Source organism: Galleria mellonella, unplaced genomic scaffold (assembly GCF_026898425.1).
Source record: "Galleria mellonella isolate WM207_F2 unplaced genomic scaffold, CSIRO_AGI_GalMel_v1 utg44, whole genome shotgun sequence".
In the NCBI taxonomy this organism is placed as follows: Eukaryota; Metazoa; Arthropoda; class Insecta; order Lepidoptera; family Pyralidae; genus Galleria; species Galleria mellonella.
Genome location: NW_026442100.1, coordinates 5,228,477 through 5,251,417, shown reverse-complemented (window position 1 = coordinate 5,251,417; position 22,941 = coordinate 5,228,477). Strand labels below are relative to the sequence as shown.

At 36.1% G+C, this 22,941-nt stretch overlaps 2 protein-coding genes across 2 annotated transcripts in view; one reads left to right on the top strand and one right to left on the bottom strand.

The window, feature by feature from the left end:
• Positions 1–2,868, top strand: part of LOC113518981 (homeotic protein labial-like) — a 58,125-nt gene extending 55,257 nt beyond the window's left edge. Inside the window, exon 2 of the mRNA XM_052898540.1 lies at positions 33–2,868. Coding sequence (XP_052754500.1) covers positions 33–424 — 392 coding nt within the window. The 3' untranslated portion in view covers positions 425–2,868. The remainder of the gene's footprint in view (positions 1–32) is intronic.
• Positions 2,869–8,085: 5,217 nt separating this feature from the next.
• Positions 8,086–17,585, bottom strand: LOC113518747 (lipid droplet localized protein-like). The gene is made up of 10 exons (XM_026903714.3): positions 17,456–17,585; positions 16,280–16,448; positions 14,899–15,086; positions 13,710–13,839; positions 12,880–12,994; positions 12,034–12,120; positions 11,206–11,326; positions 10,438–10,701; positions 9,767–9,858; positions 8,086–8,308 (listed from the first exon to the last, which is right to left on the bottom strand). Exons 2-10 carry the CDS (start codon positions 16,446–16,448, stop codon positions 8,209–8,211), a joined length of 1,266 nt encoding a protein of 421 aa, XP_026759515.2. The 5' UTR covers positions 17,456–17,585; the 3' UTR covers positions 8,086–8,208.
• Between the last annotated feature and the right edge of the window lie 5,356 nt (positions 17,586–22,941).

Sequence of the window (22,941 nt, the reverse complement as noted above, 5' to 3'; positions counted from 1 at the left end):
TAATAATAGAAAAATATTTTTCTTTTTTCCAGCACCGAAACTGATGATACCGCCAGCAGAGTTCGTGAACCAAGGCGGCATCGGCAGTCCCCAAGAAGGAATGCGCACACCGACCGGCAGTCAGATGTTGGCCAACCCACTACTTAACCTGAACAACACCGGCCGGACCAACTTCACGAACAAACAACTGACCGAACTGGAAAAGGAGTTCCACTTCAACAAGTACCTGACGAGAGCGAGACGAATAGAGATAGCGTCGGCGTTGCAACTGAACGAGACGCAAGTCAAAATATGGTTTCAAAACAGACGGATGAAGCAGAAGAAAAGGATCAAGGAAGGTCTAATCATAGCACCTGAGGTGACGCCGTCGCCGTCGCAAAACAACGCCGTGGGCTCCAACGAAAACAGCAGAGAGTCAAGTTAAGCTGTTTACAGTGATACCGTGGACTTTATAAAAGAAAATGAGACTTTACAATGTAAATTCGGTATAAAGATTAACAAAACAGAGACGTATTGAGTATGTGTTGGTATAAAGATAATGATTTTATTTTTTTTACGTTCTAATTTTAAACTCGTGCTCGCGATATAAGTATATATAAATTCCCCGATAGATTAGATAGTTCAATTGAAAATGTAGATACTAAATCAACTCTCATCTGATGATTCACATACTACATAAGTGGTATAAACACAACATCATCACATCTTAAGAGATTAACAAACAATCATCTAAATTACTAAAAAGAAACAGCAAATTGTCAATTGAAAAGTTTGATCAAACTGTTTATAAATACTTTTAGCGATAAGGTCGTCCATTGTTCTCTCAATGTGATTATTTCTTGTAATTGTTTGTATCTATAATAAGTTTACTACTGTAATCTTTTAGAGGAAACAATAAAGAGTATCAATCTATGTTTTCAACGTTTGTATGTTTCGTATACTGGTGATGATAAAACTGAAACACAGCCATAAAACTGAGTAAATATTGATATAAGGAAAAAACTAAAAAACTTCGCTCCACGCATCTCTGTTTTGTTAATCTTGCCAGTGAACTAATGAAGTGTAGAAGTGGACACTATGGACAGTAGTACAAACTAATTCCAATCAATAAGTTCGACTCCTGAGAGCCTACCATGAAATGTTTTCTGAAATTTCGGAACCAAAAGAAACAGAAATTTGATGTTAAAATTACATAATACATGCCGTTTGGAAATATTAAAAATGTTAAAATATCATTCCTCTGGACTTTTATGATAGGATGTATGACGAACGAAATGTTAAACTCCATTTATTGGTCCGATTTTGGTATAAACAAAAACACGTAGTTGAGTCCGAAATTTAGGAATTTCATTTCACGGTAGACCCGCTGTTGTTTGTTATTTAAATAGGCAACGTGTAACGGAACGGGTAATAAACGTAATAATGGTAGATACAGTCATAATAACCATAATTTTTATTTCGGACTTTTTTGGTCCATTAAATATTTATTAGTAATAATATTCCTAAAACTAATGTTAGTAAATTTACACACACAAATACAAACTATAAATACATAAACTAAATTGTGATTACTGAACTTCCAATGCATTCCCGTAACGTGAAAATAGAAACGAACTTTCTATAACTTTTTAGAATTCAAAAAACGTGGTTGATTCTAAGACGCCCTCGGGTTGGTACTGTTTACTAAACTTCTTTACTGATTGCAAAAAACTGCTAATTGTAAATCAAAATCTATATATTATCTGTATATAGGTACAATAGAAGATGTTGATTGACATACTGACCCATATATCAACGCACGGCCGAAACCGTTAAATTTTGAATCTTGGAATCTTACAGAACGGTTTTTTATATAGCGTGAGTGAACAATAAAAGAGGAATTTTGAAAAATCAACCTCTAAGAGGGTAAAACGAGGGTTGAAAGTTTGTATCTATTTATTTTCGTCAGTTTAGAAATTAGAAACGAGAAATTTTAAATTTAGACTCTAAATTTAAAACAATAAATTAATATATTTATTGGCTTTTAAAGAATTCACTTCTAAACAACTGAAATAGGGCATAAAAATTTATATGGGAAGCGAAGTTGAGGGCGAAAGCTGGTCCATATTCTAAATTTAAATATTTACAATATAGGGTACTTATAAAACTTCTTCTACATATAGTACTTATCTATGAAGCATCATGTTAACAATGAAAATGGTTTCATATTACGAAGCAATATACTCTTGTCTTGGAAGAAAATTCCTCGAATTCACAACTTGTCATACTTGTACCGTTACACGTTGTATATTTAGTAAATTAAATCATGATAAATACAATGTTTTATTGCGTTCAATGGTTTGATTATAGCTATCTATAGTTTAAGCTCCTTATTGCTTGGGACAATAGATTATAAAATATATATATATATTATCTCATAATTTCATTAAATTATAATCATCCGAAACAATATAACTGCTATAATTAATTTATTATATAATACTTAGCCCTATTTATCAAATCAATATCTTTTTTATTACATATAATCAATTTGTTTTGAATTCACTAAACCATTGTAAAAGCGATTTCCGTAATATCATTGACGCCTACTTAATCGGTCTGGTAACGGCGTGACCAATATCTCTTTATAGCAGTTGTATTATTATAATTATTAAACAGTTTTTTAATAAAACATTACCGCTTAATACATATGTTTCTCAGATGAGAATAAAGTGGATTAAAAACAAATTTATCTAAGTATTCTTGAAGCAAAATTGTACTATGAAACTCTACCAGTGGCCGTAGCCCAGCACGTAGGTAACATTGAGGGGCAATACACTACCATAAAAAGCCCAATGCCCTACCTTAAAATGTAAATCCCCAAGAAAATTAGATTCGCTTTTTCGAATTCATTTAATAATAGCTTATGCCCTACCAAAAAGTTCTTTTGCCCCACCTTAAACTTCGGTCTAACTACGGCCCTGACTACCTCTAAATAGAATGAGATAAATGCCTACAGTTGGCGTTAATATTTATATAATTTCAAATTGTTTCAATCACAATATTTCATCTATGTATTAATAAATATTATAAGGAGAGGGGAGGGATTCTATAATTAATCTGATTGGACAGCTTAACCTAGTACGTGTCGAGATACAATGAGATTGTAACGTATCCGTGTAAATGATGTTAGTATAGTGTTTAAGGAAATCGTTTAACTCCTACGAGATTAACGGATGGCTTTCGTTTCTAACCGTAACGTGCAGCGGCATTAATACATAGTGACAATTAATTTATTTTATGTATTATTGTATTAAATTATGCACTTAATAATTAATGCTTACCATTGTATGGATTAGTCTTTATAAGTTCCTCGCGTGGATAGGGTGTCATTGTATTATGCATTAAAAAAAAAAAAATTAAACTGCGTAATCATAAAAAATACTTTATATATACCATATATACATATAATTTTTTATATTTATTTTGTAACATTATTTTTATTTTATTAGACCAAAGCTCATTTTTTTTTCTAATTTATTGACTAGGCATGATAATCGTGTAATTAGTAATGTACAGGTGACATAAATAATATAATAGATGTATATAATGGTTGCGTGTTATGTCGATTTGTGTGTACATTTTATCATTAAGCTAGTACCTAAAATTTTATCAATAAAATAATTTTATCTATTTTCAATCTGACGTTTTTAATTGATAACGTGATTAACGGAACGTTATTTGGGTAACTATTTATAAGTAGATATATATATATATATATATATATATATATATATATATATATATATATATATATATATATATATATATATATATATATATATATATATATATATATATATATATATATATATATATACGCGTGCAAGGATGTACCTAATGAACAAAGGAATAACACCTTAGAAAAATTATTTCCGTTTATCTTAAATATGTAAGAGTAAATACATAATACTTATATATACCAGAGGGAGACTTTGTACAAAAGTCGATTACTTCGGTACCTCTGTCCCATTCGTGTTTCAACTGTGAAGCAGTTGTGTTTGCATGGCTGTGTTTCGGTTTGAAGGGTGGGATATGGCGTGAATTTACTGGGTACAGAGGAATAACATCTGAGACCTCAGGAATGGCAACGCATGGGAGGTATCATAGGCGAAACAGTATACTCTGTTATGTGCATGGTACCGCTCATGTCTATAGGCGACGGTTACCACTTTCCATCAGGTGGGCCGTCAGCTTGTTTGTCATTCTAAGTTGTATAAAAATAAAAAATAAAAAAAAATAGTTATATGTCCCTCATGATTTCTCCCGCGACCTAAATCATTTCATATGGGAAGGGATTTTCAATAACGTGGACTACCAGTTCCATTGCTAGCAATATACCCTGTCAGGTCGACCTCTGCGTGGTTCCCCCTAGAAACCATCATGCCGAATTCCAGGTGTATTCATCACGATGGACTAACCGACTTGCCTTTTTAATCTCACCTATTATCCCTCACTGGTGCCCCGCAAGCGTACACCGATAGCGCAGGCGGGGTTACCATACCATTATCATCCATTACAAAGAAGAATCCTTCCATGGTTTACAAAAAAAAAGGGGAATTTAAATACGCTATGATAATTTAGGCCTTTGCTCAGTAGTGGACACATAGAGGTAGAGATAATGACGACGATAACTTACTTGAATTATCTCGACTCGCCGTGTGGTCCCGGCATAGAATGGGCCACGACTTCCTTTCCCGCGGGTTTCTTAAGAGGCAGCAAAAGAAACTTAGCAGTCAAGGGATAGGCAGCAGCGTTCCTCTTAAAACATAACCAAAGCCTAACTACGGTTGCCAATCCTCCTGCCAAGCGCGCCAATAATCTTAAATACGTCATGACAAAAAGTGGTAACCATCACCTATTGACGTGAACAGCACTGTAGATAAAAATAAACATTGTCTTACAAAAAAACCAACTTCAATTGCGACAAAACTAGTTATTTTGGTCTAAACTTGAAACTACTAAGCCCGTATGGTCCCGGCATAGAATAGGCCACCCCTTCCTTTCGCATGGGTATTGTGAGAGGCAATTAAGAAGGGCGAGGAATGGGCAGCAGCGTCCCTCTTAAAACATCACCAAATTTTCACCACCTTATAACCCGCCAAAAACTAAAATTTCATCCTAACCAATCTGGACGAGTGGCGGTCCTCCACCGTGAGTTTTTTAAGGCACTTTCTCCCACGCACAACCACTCTTTGGAATCAACTTCCAGCAGCAGTATTTCCGAACCGATACGACAATATAACCTTCAAGAAAAGAGCATATTCCTTTTTAAAAGGTCGGCAGCACACCTGCAATGCCGTTAGTGTTGTGGTTGATCATGGGCGGAGGTAGTCACTTACCACCAGGTGAGCAGCATGCTCGTTTGCCCCCTGTGTTGTAAAAAAAACCATTGCCTAACTGCGGTTGCCAATCCGCCTGCGAAGCGTGGCAACCACTGGCAAAACCTCCCAAGAGGGAGACTTATGTTCGGCAATGTGAATTATATGTGTATAAAATGTAGCATTATGCCCAGCACATTAGTGTCTAAACTAGGCCTAGCCTGTATCTTAGACACCAATGCCTTCAATTAGATATATATTTACATGCAGTTTCGCTATATTAAAATAGTACAAGATTCAGTAAACAACATGTTTTATATTACTAAAATAGGGTATCTGTAAAATAAATTACAGTGTTGTATCAAGAAATGTGGCATTATTAGCAAAATAAATGTCACGCTCTGTATTGTTCAGCTGGTCATTAGTGCGATGAAAAAAAACCGTTGCGTAGTTTTAAAAATTTAAGCAGACATAGGGACGGACAGACAGCGACAGCGACTTTGTTTTATACTATTTTATACAATTTAGAATGGCAAACAAGCTGACGGCCCACCTGATGGAAAGTGGTAACCGTCGCCTATAGACATGAGCAGTACCATGGACATAACAGAGTATACTGTGTCGCCCATGATACTCCCCATGCGTTGCCATTCCTGAGGACTGAGGTGTTATTCCTCTGTATCCAGTAAATTCACGCCATATCCCACCCTTCAAACCGAAACACAGCCATGCAAACACAACTGCTTCACGGTTGAAACACGAATGAGACAGAGGTACCCAAGCAATCGACTTTTGTACAAAGTCTCCCTCTTCAAGTAAACTTTATACTATGTAGTGATTTAATAAATATTAAGTCTCTATGTGTAAAGCTTGCTCATTCGACGAAACTCGGATTATACATATAAAAATATACATTATTAAAATATATATATATATATATATATATATATATATATATATATATATACAAATATTAACTCAAGAGCGAAGAAAAGAAGCCCAGAAGAATGAAGACACCATGCCGACATACACAGAACAACAGTGTATGCCGGTTGCAAATCCAACGATCCGGAGGTCGTCGCCTCCGGAGTTGAAGCCGGGGTAATGGGGTACGCCCCGAGGCCCCTACCCCGCCCGCCCACACATCATCTGGCGGGCTAAGAGAAGACCCTGTTGTTGTTATATTTATTTCCTACAAAATTAATTCCTATTGAGTAAATATACCACGTAAGTATACTTTCAGAACTACAAATCTGAGTAAGGCAACGCCATCTTGTTTCGTCATAAGGAACTACTTTTATGCATGCTCATTTTTAATTCCTGTCCTTTTCCTTCAAAATAGTGCGTCAATGTACATTCATAACTAAATTATAATTACGATTCGAATTAATGTTACACAAAAACTCTACAGCGCATAATAATATAAAACAATTATGCATATTAGTGATGTGCCGAATATTGGATATTGAAGGGATGTTTTACCTGTTTTTATAATGACACGAGTCATTATGTGGAATTCTAATTATAGATAGTTTATTATTTTAAAATATCTCAACAATTTAATTTAAATTATAAACAAAACAATAAAACTCGCACAGTACAAGTCGAAATATCATGTTACTAACGCGAAAAGTTAACTATTATTTCATGAGGGATAAAAGATTGTCAGTAACAGAAGCTAATGGGCCTATTGCTGGAATTGCCCTTTAGAAGTCATCAAGGTTAATTTTAATTTATTTTGTCATTACTTTTTTATTATTATTAGTACTCTTAATGAATTCGTCGCAATGGATCAGACCTGCTTTCATCGTCCCCTTGCATCCCTCAATGGTGCTCCGCCAGCATATGGTGATAGCGCACAAAGATTACCATTCCCTTATCATCCATTAAAAAAACTATCTGATACCAACAGAGTAAAAAAGTATAAGTCCATATCCGTGTTGATAGATCTCGATACTAATTACTTACCGCATTGGTATATATACATTTTAATGATCCGGCACAACACTATTATTGAATATGAACTAATAAGCAAAAATTCAGTTCAATTGAGAATCTTAATCTTTCAAATTCCTTTAAAATACCATATCTACATCTAAAATACTTAATTATATTTATTATACGTATTCCTGCTTACATTACTATTTAATTTGTTCCAATGAAAATTTTTATCTTATTGTTTTACACAAAAATCCATAGATGGCGCTGTAAGTATTTCCATTACAACAAATTAACGGTACAGATCTTTCTTCGTAAGAGGATATTATCCAACCATAAATTACCGATCAGGCGACTAGGTACTGCATTTTATTTTCAGTTTACCTTCTTTAATACTGGTGTATTATATTTTGTTTCATTCCTCGCCTTCAACAACTACAACGAAATAAATGGAAACATACTCTAGATATTGTTAATTCGCCGCAATGCGGAGTATTACAGACTTTCCACTAGATGGAGCTACGTCGTCATTAAATGTAATTGCAAGTAACTTTTACTTGTAGAATGATGATATTGTAGCAACACGTGCATTTAATAAAAAAAAAAAACCGTCCGAAACCGAGACAGGTCACAAATGTGTATCATGTCCACCCATCCTTATCCACCCTTCAAACCGAAACACAGCCATGCAAACATCACAGTAAAAACACGAATGGGACAGAGATGCTCAAGCAAACGACTTTTGTACAAAGTCTCCCTCTGGTAAAAGACTAAGTCAACAACGAAGTAAAAATAACGAAAATAAATAATTTATTTACGAATCAATAAAAAAAAACCTATACAAGGAAAAACCTTAACAAACTCACATTTACAAATTCACTTATTTTGACACTTCTTATAAGTCTAAACACTAATTTTTCTCAATAATTTCGAATTTGAAGTCATTTTCATGAAGTTGTTGTATAAGGCTTGTATTACGAAATGCAGCCCCCGTCGTGAGCACTCCGCCTCTGAAAACGTAAACGTAACAATTTCAAGTTTCGCCAATTGAAGAAACTGAGAATAATTCTCGATCAATATCATATCAGGCATTTACTGTCCACCACTGGACATAGGCCTCTCCCATTAGGGGGGAAGTTTTGCCAATACCCACGCTTGACAGGCGAGTTGGCAACCGCAGTTAGGCTTTCCCTATATTTTTTATACGACTTAGAATGGCAAACAAGCTGACGGTCCACCTGATGGAAAGTGGTAACCGTCGCCTATAGACATTAGCAGTACCATGGACATAACAGTACACACACATACTGTTTCGCCCATGATACCCTTCATGCGTTGCCATACCTGAGGACTCAGGTGTTATTCCTCTGTACCCTGTAAATTCACGCCATATCCCACCCTTCAAACCGAAACACAGCCATGCAAACACAACTGCTTCACGGTTGAAAGACGAATAGGACAGAGGTACCCAAGCAATCGACTTTTGTACAAAGTCTCCCTCTGGTCCAAAAACCAGCGTCCCTATTAAAACATTACCATTTTAATAGGGGCGCTGCTACCCATCCCTTTAAGTTCTCACTAGACCTTTAAGTTCTCATAGTCGCCTCTTACGACCCTCACGGGAAAGAAAAGGATGGCCCATTCTATGTCAGGACCACACGGCTATTTAAGTATAAATATTTAATCTAAATATGGTATTTAGATAATACAGTAAATACTTAATTAATACAGTAAGTGCTTTATATTATTCTCAAATTCGTGTATAATATAGTATATGTCATATATGTGTAAGTATATTTGTTATTTATATATATTTATTCGTTTATATATGTAATTTTAGTATGTATGTATATCAATAATTAGTAGTACCGCATTCGAGTATTCTGACACTTGCCTATGGTTGACTGGGAGAGAATGCTTTTAGCATTAAGTCCGCCATGTACACATATTTGTACTAATGAATAAATAAAGAAATAAATAAGATAATGTATGTGTTTCTATCAGTCACCCGCAATGTATTGGCATACTGGGGGGAGGAGTTTGTTAGTAATGCGGACTACCAGTCCCATTGCTAGCAATATACCCTACCAGATCGACCTCCACGTGGTCCCCCTTGGAAACCATTGTGTTGAATTCCCGGTGTATTTATCACGTTGGGCTAACTGACCTGCCTTTTCATTATCGCCTATCATCTCTCACTGGTGCCCCGCCAGTGTAAACCGTTAGCGCAGGCGGGGTAACTTTTTTTTTTATACAACTTCGAATGGCAAACAAGCTGACGGCCCACCTGATGGAAAGTAGTAACCGTCGCCTATAGACATGAGCAGTACCATGGACATAACAGAGTATACTGTTTCGCCCATGATACCCCCCATGCGTTGCCATTCCTGAGGACTCAGGTGTTATTTCTCTGTACTCAGTAAATTATTCCATTGTCATCGATGAAAAAAATGTATTGGCATACTCACTTGGGCATCTTGTGCTGTTCACGTAAAATGGTGAGGGCGCTGTGCAACACTCCAACCACAGTGGCGCCGTAGCCGGGGTTCACTCCTGACACCTGCGTTTACAGTTCAATAGTTTTAATAACAATATAATTAAAAAATTATAAAAAAGTTTGTTTTAGGGTTCCGTACCTCCAAAGGAAAAACGGAACTCTTATAGGATTACTTCGTTATCCGTCCATCCGTCCGTGTGTCAAGAACCTTTTTCTTAGGATCGCGTGGAGATATCAAGTTGAAATTAATATCATATACTCAGGTCTACAATCTCTTAAAGTAGTGATTTTTTTATACAGCTTAAAATGGCAATCAAGCTGACGGCCCACCTGATGGAAAGTGGTATCCGTCGCCTATAGACATGAGCAGTACTATGGACATAACAGAGTATACTGTTTCGCCCATGATAACCCCAATCCGTTGTCATTCCTGAGGACTCAGGTGTTATTCCTCTGTACCCTGTAAATTCACGCCATATCCCACCCTTCAAACCGAAACACAGCCATGCAAACACAACTGCTTCACGGTAGAAACACGAATTGGACAGAGGTATCCAAGCAATCGACTTTTGTACAAAGTCTCCCTCTGGTAGGTAAGTAAGTAAGTAAGTAAAATAAAGCTTCTACCATCACCATACTTACCCTTGCGACCATGGTCTTATTCGGCGGCGTACTCTTTGAATCCACTCCCTTCCCCCACCCTTTACCGATCAACTCAACTCTGAAATGGCAGTTGTTCATCACCCTCTCGCTGGGGCCTTGCTTTGTAAGCATTCCGGCAGAGAAGAACCTGGGATGATCTAATAGTAGATTCCTCGTGAACTTAAACATTGCCATTACAAATAGAAACCCAGCAGCCAGGGTGAAGAGAAGTGCAAGGAGTAGGTTGGTCATCTTGAAGTATACCTTAAAATAAATGGTACTTGTAAAAATAATATATATGCCTATGAAAAAATCACATCGTAACAAAATCATGATGGTGTATTCTTATAGGAGGGGACAGATATAGATAGAATATTCTTCATCATCCACTACTGAACATAAACCTTCCCCATTTCGCCATCGTCGTATTCGTCGCATTCGCCGGATTTCGCCAGTAATTGGCGCACTTTGCAGGTAGATTGACAACCGCAGTTAGCCTTTGGTGATGTTTTAAAAGGGATGCTGTTACTCATCCCTCAAGCATACTCTTAGTCACCTCTTACAGTACCCATGAGAAAGGAAGGGGTGGTCAATTCCATCCCAAAACCATACAGCAATAATAATATAATATTCCTTTTTTTAATAAGCCGGCAGCACACCTGCAATGCCTTTGGTGTTGTGGGTGATTATGGGCGGCGGTAGTCACTTACCATCAGGTGCTCGTTTGCCCCCTGTATTGTAAAAAAATATAATATAATTTAAAAGAACCTCGAACTGCACCGGTCTCTCGCCGTCAAAGTACGCCCGATGCTGTGTCCGGTACACTACGAACTTATCTGCGCCCAGGAAGGGCGCATACCACTCGTTGCCTCGTTTGTGGAACGGAGCCCTGGACAATCAAACGTATAAGTATGCAATTTTTTAATAAAACTAATTAGATATAAGGCGACAAACACCTAGGAGCACTTTCTAGAACATCCAGATAATAAAAATATTGGAGAAAACTTTATAAGAGACTCCTAATTAGACTGGTGAATAATAAAACTAAGGACCTCGTGAGAAGAGATATTGGAATTTCAGATTTTCATGAAAAAATCTAAAATATAAGATATGTGTCTAATTATAAATAAAAATCTTTATTCTGATCAATGCCCCCACATAACTACAAAAGTCGTTTGCTTGGGCACCTCAATCCCATTCGTGTTTCTAGCATGTGAAGCAGTTGTGTTTGCATGGCTGTGTTTCGGTTAGAAGAATGGGATATGGCAGTGAATTTACAGGGTACAGAGAAATAACACCTGTGTCCTCACGAATGGCAACGATATGATGGGCGAAAGAGTCTACTCTGTTATGTCCATGGTACTGCTCATGTCTATAGGCGACGGTTACCACTTTCCATCAGGTAGGCCGTCAGCATGTTTGCCATTCTAAGTTGTATAAACGAGACATTTTTTTTATTGCATAATTATCACTTAATAATTAAGGACTCTACTACACCACCACTTATAACAAATATTTATAAATATTTTAACTGACTTCAAAAAAGTTTGGAATTGTATTTATAAAAATAAATACTATGGAGCTTATTATGCTTACCGTAACTTCAATTTCGGTTCAAACTTGAGCTTTTTCTCTGGAAATAACTGCTTGCGTACAGATCCCAATTTCAATTGATCAGAAAGTCTGCAAGAAACACGTTAATTTCAAATTTTAACACAAAAATTGTTTTTTAAATTTAAAATATTTTGTATCTTGTAATGTAGATAGATAGATAGATAGATATTCTTTATTGTTTCCTCCAAAAGATTACACTTATTTATTATTTTCACGTACCCTCAAATGGGTTAAAGCTGAAAATCAGTGTTTTGTTCCTTGAACAATGTTACACGCTGAGCTTCGACCTTTTTGTATTGCTGCAGATCACACATAATAACACAATTATAAATCTTATGTTGTTTTATGTATTATCTATTCTTATGTACATGTTGTGTGTGATTAGTAACAAACAAATAAACGATCTATCTATCTATCTAACTTATTGTAAATATTGTATTGTAAATGTATCTACAAATTAAATTATAAAGACTCGTAATATTTAGACAATACCGCCCGCCTTAAACTAAAATTTCATCCCAACCATCTGGACGAGTGGCGGTCCTCCACCGTGCGTTTTTCAATGCACTTTCTTCCACGCACAACCATTCTTTGGAATCAACTTCCAGCAGCAGTATTTCCGAACCGATACGACAACATAACCTTCAAGAAAAGAGCATATTCCTTTTTAGAAGGCCGGCAACACACCTGCAATGCGTTTAGTGTTGTGGGTGATCATGAGCGGCGGTAGTCACTTACCACCAGGTGAGCAGAATGCTCGTTTGCCCCCTGTGTTGTAAAAAAAATTTACTAAATTTAAAAATTTTATTTAATAATTTAAAAATTTACCCATAAACAAGAGAGTCCCACGTGCCATAATTAAGAATGCCGGTTTTATTCGCCTCCTCTCTTACTTCGGGTGATACGTAACTGCTCATATACGATTCCACTGAGTTTAAAGTACCTGCAATTGTCAAATTATTTCTTTTGTATTCTTGGCATTGACGTAACTTCCTTCTTGGTAATAATGATTGTGTTAAGGATCTGCCTGATGTAAAATTGCTACTTTCACTTACTGACATTTACAATATTGAAGTTTGCACAGAATGCACTGGCTGGGACAATACGGGTAGTATCGCTTACTTGTTGCAATTTTATGCTTGCTCGAAATGCAATTCATTAATCATTCCTAGCTACCTCGACACACGCGAACACGTATATACTGAATTATTTTACATATTTTACCAATTTCTAAATCATCAGCCTTTAACTGTCCACTGCTGAACATAACACTCTCTCTAGGGGAGTTTTGCCAGTAGTTGCCACGCTTGTCAGGCGGATTTGCAACTGCAGTTGAGTTTTGAAGATGTTTTAAGAAGAATGCTTGTAAAAAAAACTTAAAACTTAGAGATTTATTTGCAAAAAAATTTAGAGATTGATTGAATAACTGACTGATCTATTAGTTGATTGATTGACCTATTGATTGATTGGTGTATTGACTGATTGATCTATTGATTGATTGGTTGGTTGATTAACTGATTGATTTTCTTGAAATCCCTATGGACTCGGCACGGAAAAATAGGTTTCATGCGAACATAAATATTTAAATTCATTCGCTTGTTTAGCCGTGATTGAGAGACAAACATCTAAACATCGCCTAATATCTAATGACTATGTACCTTCCCAGTTCTGCTGCAGGAACACGACGCCCATGTCGTTGGGGATGCTGTCGAAGCCACAAGCGCTCACCACATACACGCCCGCTTCGCGGGCCTGCGCGTCGTACACCAGCTGCATCGTCTCCATAAACTGTAACACAGGTGATATCGACATCATCACCCTGACAAAGCGTGTCTCTTAGACGGGAACTTTACCGAAAACAACTAGACATGCTGTGTGACCTTAAATTTTTTTATGCTTTGAGAAAAATATTCGGTTTCATCGGTATAATGCCTCTTAAAAAGGATCCTAAAGAAGAAGACTTGATAAACGAAACTTCGAAGCATTTCGAGCTGTTACATATATTCTATTGGATAGACAAAGAGGATCGGGTGTCAATAGTTTCTAATAAAACTAATTTGTAATATCACTTCTCTTACTACATTCAATTTCATAATTGGTTTATGTCATAATGGATTTCTCCCTCAGAATTATAGAACCTGTTTAATCTTAGAATAGCAAACAAGTTGACGGTCCACCTGATGGCAAGTGGTAACCGTCGCCTGCAGATATGAACTGCACACATCACATATGACGCCCATGCTTATTCTTCATACTAGAGTTTTCTGACAACTAAAAAGTTACGTCTTCTAACCTATTTATTAAGAAGTTGTCTCCATAGTTCCGTACCCTAAAACTTCACCGTCATGTTTCATCCTTCAAAGCAAAACGCAGCCATATCAACATAGCTACTTCGCAGCAACAACATGAGTGTGACACGAGTATCTAAGCCCAATAGTTTTTTTTTAACGGATGATAATGGAATGGTAACACCGGCCGCGCTTTCGGTATACACTGGCGGAGCTCCAATAAGAGATGATACGTGAGGATATAGCAGGTCAGTTAGCCCACCGTGAAAGAATTCAACAAGAGGTGTTCACGATGGTTTCCAAGAAGAACCACGTGCAGGTCGACCTAATAGGGTATATTGCTAGCAATGGGGCTGGCAAACTCCATTGCCAACAATTCCTTTCCCCTCAGTCCAATAGTTACAATAATTTCTATTTTCATTACTGATATTCATTCTGAATTCTATTTCCCATATTCAAGCTGACCACCAATATTCTACAGCTAGGAAGGATCGCTCTGTCATTTTCACGATTCAGAACTACCAAAAAGGTCTAAGTAGACGACATTTGTAGTACAAACCAAGGGCTCGCCACTGATGTCCACGTAGTGGGTCTTGGCTTCGATGGCGGCGCGTACCACCGGCTCTCCGTAGAGGCGATACGGGCCGCAGCAGTTCACCAGCACCTTCGCCTGCGAGCACATCTCTCGCAGCGATTTGTGATCACCAGTGTCAGCCACTATCACCCTTACATGTGATAAGTCCTTACCTGCAGTTAATAGCAGGAATAAAGCCAACTTTTATACTTACACATGTAAAATAAAAGTTATAAGCACGCTTGAAGAACCATCATTTTCCCAAAGTAACATTAGGTATTCAATAACTATATTTTTGGGCTCCTATACAAAAACAACCCATCCACTTGTTAAGCTGATATGAATCCTTTTTGACTCATATTTTTATAGAAAAATGTACATTGTGCTTCATTGCTGTATGGTCCCGGCATAGAATGGGGCAACCCTTTCTTTCCCATGGAAGTCATAAGAGACAAGTAACTTAACAGTTGAAAAATGAGCAGTAGCGTCACTCTTAAAACCAAAGCCTGTCTACAGTTGCCATCCCTCCTGCTAAGCGTGAGAACTACTGGCGAAATCTTTCAATGGCAAATACCAGGAGGACATAGTCCCAGCCCGTTTGCTCGGGACCGTTCTTTATGATAGTCTATAAGGGAAGATCTATGTTCAGCCGTGGACAAATAACCACTGACATAATAATGATGATGATGTACATTTACATATCGTAAATATGACGATACATTTATATATATTTATATGACGTACATTCGCTTCGTAAACTAAAACACGCGTGTCAAAACGAATTACTAAAAAAATTATAGCCAGTGTCAGTCAGGATGATGCAAGGATTCTAACGTATCCATACATCCAAATAGGAGTGGGTAATATAAAGTAATATGTATATATTTTAGATACAATACCTATATATTGGTCCAATAACGTATATGTTAAAAGTTTGTTATCCAAATAATAATATTGGTTAACAGACTTTTAAAATATTCGAAAATAGATACCCGACCGATATGGGCGATATTGAAATGGGTGATGACCTTATAAATTATATGCTATTATAAAAAATAGAGGGCAAAAGAGGAAGAGGAAGACCGTGCAATAACTACATGGGACAGATAAAGGAAACACTAGATGTCATGTCGTCTAGGGAGATCAAGCATATGGCCTGAGATAGAACTGGCTGGGAGAAGATGCATGAATTAGTTGCACCGACAAGAGGAAACTCTTAAAAAAAAACTATATATTATATAAGAACCCAATATATAAATATCGGATCAGTATCCATATTACCTATGCCTACATTCAAAACTGTTCAGGCATTTATGGAATGAAAAAAATATTATACTCCTTTTATGCCTACAAAAGTATCCTATACCTGTTAACTTAGAAACATCAGCCAACACGTTTTCTAACTTCTGCTGCGAGCGGCCAGCCACTCCCCATGATAGATTGTCGTAGTACTTCCCCCCACGGGCCACCTGCTCCACGACCTTCTTGCCCGTAAAGCCGGTCGCGCCAAATATTACCAAATCCAGCCGTGACATCTGTCGCAAAAAAATATCATCAGAATAAATAATAACTAACGCTAGAAATAAAAACTTTTTTTATACTACCTACTACTAGTATGGCAATCAAGCTGACGGTCCACCTGATGGAAAGTGGTAACAGTCGCCTATAGACATGAACAGTACCATGGACATAACAGAGTATACTGTTTCGCCCATGATACTCCCCAAGCGTTGCCATTCCTGAGGACTCAGGTGTTATTCCTCCGTACCCAGTAAATTCACTCCATATCCTACCCTTCAAACCGAAACACAGCCATGCAAACACAACTGCTTTACGGTTGAAACACTAATGGGACAGAGGTACCCAAGCAATCGATTTTTGTACAAAGTCTCCCTCTGGTAACATAAATAATTATATAAATACATAAATAAAGGATGCCAATTTATCAAAAAGAGAACCAGTCAGACAGAGAGAAGGTAATCTAACAAATTATTAACAATTTCCTTACAAACTATGGTAGTAAAAAGTGGATATACAATTGAAACAGTTCAGTTAAATGCAACCCAACCGACTTGATTAGCATTCGAATGGACTTCTACATGCGGTTTTGCAATCCCATCCTTTTTTCGTTACTCACGCTTAAACGACTGAATAGATTTGAATAAAATTCTGTACACAGATAGATCACTATCCTAGACTACATATAGGGTGCTTCTTTTCTGAATTTGAAACCGCGGTATACATGTAGTATCAGACGTAAGTCTACGCAGATTAATAATTAGACTTTAATCAATAATTTAACTAATTAAATTATTGATTAAAGTCTAATTATTTATTTAACTGTTAAATAAATTTAAAATCGTTAAACAATATCTTTTTAATTATTATTTCATATTAAATGTACATAATCACTGTATGATTACACACAGATAAATTTATGATAATCTTAAAAAAGTAACATGTCCTCGAAACGCTATAAAAACAAATCGTTCATTAACGTGTTTTGTATAAAAAAAACAAATATATTTACATAAGTACATACCGTATGAACGCGTGTTGCTCCACTGGCGCACTTTATTATAGTGATACATGCTGAATCATTGAGTATAACTGTGATACGTCATATTTATTATTATCTGATACAGGTAGGGTTGGCGATTCGTGATCGATTAATCGGAAAATTTATTTTTAATCGATCTTGTCAAATGATTCGATTGTGAATATTAGATAATATATATAAAAAAATAGATTTTTTTTCTAAATTTAATAAAAATTCAATTTAAGACGCAAAAAATATCGATTGTATTTGAAGTTTGAACTTCAATTTGTTTATTAGAATTCCGTATTCAAAAGGTACAAAAACCCTTATGGTAAGGCTGTGTCCGTCCGTTTGTTATATCGTTAAATCTCAGCTACTATTAATGGTATGAATTTGATATTTGCAATAGTTTTAAGTACATATATTGTAATAGAAGTAATTGAATATATATTTTCATTGTCTTTGCTAGGGAGACGAAAGCGGATACTTAAAATTTCGATATTGATGTGCTAGTCCAAGTAGAATATTATTAAAAGAATTATATATATACACTATATTATAACTGATTTTTATTTATTTTTATACTGCGTAGTTTTTTAGTTATGATAAAAAATATGGCTGGGGAAACCATTCCCCGGCCCCTTTTTATTTCCGAAGTTTCTGAAGCGACAAATCTGAAATAATTACATAAGTAAAAATATAATATCTCAATCTAGCACGGCTTTTAATCACGGTGTTATTCCTCTGTACCCTGTAAATTCACTGCCATATCCCACCCTTCAAACCGAAACACAGCCATGCAAACACAACTGCTTCACGGTAGAAACACGAATGGGACAGAGGTGCCCAAGCAATTGACTTTTGTACAAAGCCTCCCTCTGGTATATACTTACTCACTTAAAGTGAAATATACTAAACTACTTTATGGTAAAATTAAATTGAACACTTCATAAATCGATCGATTGCACGATTCAAAAATCGATTAAATGAATCGATATTTTCGTGTTCAAGAACATCATTAGAAACAATAATTGCAAACAAACTCTAATTATACTTAGTCATATAAATGGTGAATATATTTATACTTGCCTTTATCTCGTTGTATCAATTATAATCTATTATAACTGCTTCAAGTATTTTATTATAGATAATTAAAGATTGTGTCCTTCGAAAAAAATCTATTTCCATTGGTGATAAAACCAGTTATTTTTTATGTAAAAACAAAATTATTGAACCGATTTTGATAAAATTTCAACGGGATCAATCTGTAAGTACCTATATCCTTTCAGACAAAAATAGAATAGTCCAATTCGATTTCTCACCGACGGAGTTGGGGGGAAGGGATAATTAATAATGGGCAGGTTAGTCCTCTTTGCTATTAACATACCCTATCAGGTCGACCTCCACGCGGTTCCTCCTGGAAACTAACATAACAAATTTATCGTTGAATTGGTGAGCTAACTGACCTGCCTTTTCATCCTCGCCTATCACTGGTACCCCGCCAGTGTATACCGATAGCGTAGGCGGGGTTACCGTATCATTTACACCGTACAGAAGTCGATTGCTTGGGTACCTCTGTCCCGTTCGTGTTTCAACCGTGAAGCAGTCGTGTTTACATGGCTGTGTTTCAGTTTGAAGGGTGGGATATGGCGTGAATTTACTGGGTACAGAGGAATAACACCTGAGTCCTCAGGAATGGCAACGCATGGGTGGTATCATGGGCGAAACAGTATACTCTGTTATATTCATGGTACTGCTCATGTCTATAGGTGACGGTTACCACTTTCCATCAGGTGGGCCGTCAGCTTGATTGCCATTCTAAGTTGTTTAAAAAAAAAATAAAAAAAAACCGACGGAGTTATTATTACCTAATAACTCGTTTTTTTTTTATTTATTTTTTTAATGAACAAAAAATACAGGCGAATTGAAAACCTCCTTTATAAAGTCAGTTCCAAATTACGTACCTACAGACAGGCCGGATGTATTTATGCAATGCAATCTCTTGTCTTATTAGTCATAGTATTGAGTTATTATTTAAATATACTTATGGAGAATGACAACGCATGTATGATGCCGTGGGTGTCACAGTATACTTGACTGTATTATGTGAACTACTGAACAGGCTTATTTGTATTTTATTTATTTATTTAACACTTTATTGCACCAACGTAACAGGATTTTTTTTGATGGGTGAAAATGGTATGGTAACCTCGCCTGCGCTAACGGGATACGCTGGCGAAGCACCAGTGAAGCGTGATAGATGAGAATGAAAACAGGCCAGTTAGCCCATCATGATGAATTCATCAGGAATTAACCATGATAGTTTCCAGGGGGAACCGCGAGGAGGTCGACCTAGTTGGGTATACTGCTAGCAATGGGATTCTCAGTCTCCATTACTAACAATACTTTTCCCCCCAACGTAACAGGATTTGTTGAACAATTTTCAATACGTGTAGTGTAGTACAAAAGGCGGTCTTATTGCTAAGCAATCTCTTCCAGACAACCTTTGGGTACAAAGAATTAAAGCATAAATATGTAGGTGGCGCGTTAAAAAAATAAATCTGTAATTGCATAAAAAAAACTACAATCAAAGTGATTATTAATCACTCTAGAGGAAGTATCACTGTTCCGCAGTGGGATGGGGGAGGAATTGTTAGTAATGCGAACTGCTAGTCCCATTGCTAGTAAAATACCCTGTCAGGTCGACCTCCACATGGTCCCCTCTAGAAACCACCGTGTTGAATTCCAGGTGTATTCCGCACGATGGGCTAATTGACCAGCTCTTTTATCTTCATTTATCATCCCTCACAACATTGCAAGGATTGTTGGAAGATATCAAGGTCCTTACGTACATTGTTACATTTTTTACACATTCACTACGATGCCCATGGCCACTTTTTACCATCGTACGGCTCGCCATCGACAGGGAGTTCACCCTCATACCCTACAGCGTAAACGGTCGCGTACAACGCGGTTTCAGAGATGTTTTCTCCCACGAACACTCAGCTTATGGAATGAGCTCCCTGCCGAGGTTTTCCCAAGAGACTATAGCATGGGGTTCTTCAAAAGGGTGGTAAAGAAATTTCTTCAGGGTCGCCAACGCGCGCGTAATACCTCTGGTATTGGTAGGTAGGCGGTATGCTTGATTGCCACCTCAGTGGTATAAAAAAAACATGCGGATAATTGGATTTTTTTAATGGGTGATAGTGGAATGGTAACCCCGTCCGCGTTATCGGTATACACCGGCGGGGCACCAGTGGAAGATGATATGTGAGAATGAATGTAGGTCACTTGGCCCACCATGATGAATTCGACAACAATTAAACATGATGGTTTTTTAGGGGTAACCGCGTGGAGGCCGACCTAAGAGGGTATATTGCTAGCAATAGGGCTATTGTACAAAGTCTGCCTCTCTATTTATACATGCGAAACTGGGCCGGATCGCTACTAAAGGAAAAACCTAAAAAATAGTCAACAGATTTTGAAAATTATTTTACCTATAGAAAACTAGATTATCAACGAATAACATGGGGCTGTATTAGTATTTGATATATTAAGGGCAACTCCTGAGTGGATGTCTGAAGACGAAGATCTTTAACCAGCGCGTGTTGCCGAAATATGGTCCTACACGATTGACCGAATGCAAAAACAAGCTGAAATTATAATGGGCTGAACCAACAACTGATTGAGAAGAAAGGTTCTTGAGTGGCGATCCCTTACGGGCGAACGCAGTGTACGACAACCCCCACTAGATGGAGTGACAACCTCAAATACATTGCAGGGAGTCAATTGATGCAAGTGGCTCAAGACCGTTCCTTATGGCAGTCTATGAGGGAGGCCTATGTCCAGCAGTGGACAGATAATGGCTGAGATAGTGAATGACCGTTAATCCAGTGTAAACTTTATATAAAGTATTAAAACAAAATAAAACAAATTTTCAAATACACTGTTTTATTTAGAAAAAAAATCACTTGTTTTACTTCTTTCAAGAAGAAGTTGGAATTATATTTTCTTTCCTTTGACTCATATTTTAATTTACATTACTCAAATGTTTGTGTCAAATTTTAAAATAATTAAAATTAATTTTCTAACATTTATTGTATAAACAGGTATGTATTATATTTACGTCATATTTATAATATATATTAATATTTTATTTAAATATTTATTTGTAGCCTATGTATTGATTAGTACTGATTTTGTTCGTACAGTACTTGTGCGCTATAGCTACGACATGCTTTCCCACTGTATTAGGTTGACAGGAAAAGAAGTCCAACCTTGCACACATATTTATAAATGTATTTTATATAATTTACAAGTACAATAAAGAATACATATAAAAATAGACATGTTTCAAATTTTACCCGTGTTTTTTACAACTCGGAAATGGGCATTCAGTGTACTTTTGTCATGTCTATGGAGCCAACAACTTGTTTGAGGTCAGTTAGATTCTGTTTATCTCTATAATACAACGGCACAACGGTATAGAAATATGAGTTTCCAAAACCACAGATAAAATAATACTCTTAGATTATATAGATAGAGTGACTCCATACAGATGCTTAAAAAAAAGCGGGTCAACTTTTTCATGTTTGTGTACGCGGCAGTGTTACCAGATCAGAAATTATTACTTTAGATTAAGGTAAATAGGTGAAAGTCGTAACTTAAAATAGGTGAGTCGTAACTTAAAATAGAGTGTAAGTAACAGTAGTGTTAAATAATCCTTTACAATATTTAACTTTATTTATACATTTAATTATATTATTTATTTATTAAGAATAATGCGTAGATAAATAATAAGAATGCGATAGATGGAATTTCATAATTCCAAAGAATTATTTTATTATTTTTTAAAGCAATATTTTGATATAGCTTTTGAAGTAAAGGTTGAAAATCGGTATTTGTGGAGCCATGTATACTATTAATATGAACGGATAATGCCACTCAAAGTGACAGCCATTTTAAATACTTTTTACTATTTATCAAAATCTTTGTAGATTTATAACATGTATTTATGTTAAAATTAATCGAATCCATTTTAATTTAATGCAAATTTTTGGAAATACCTACTTATGGGAATGGAACAAAAATAATTAATTGTAATTAAGTTGACTAAATGTAAAAAATATTTAATTGTATTTTATCTTAAGTTCTTAATGCTATTTTGTTAATTCTTATCCAAATAAATACTTTTATTACTTTAAATACAAATAGAAGCCATTTTCATTAATTCTGACATCAAATCCATATTTAAAGTATATTCGGATTTTGACCATTTTGATTGATTCTGGTACCGGATCCATATTTGACATGTTTACGGATCCTCAGATATCGATTTTAATAGCAATCAGTCCAATAACAAAAATTAAAATTAAAATGGCAATAATTTTTATTAATTTATATTTAGATCCTCAGGTATGTATTTTGGAAACAATCAGTCAGATAACAAATAAAAGTGCCGACCATTTTGATTAATTATGATACTGGAT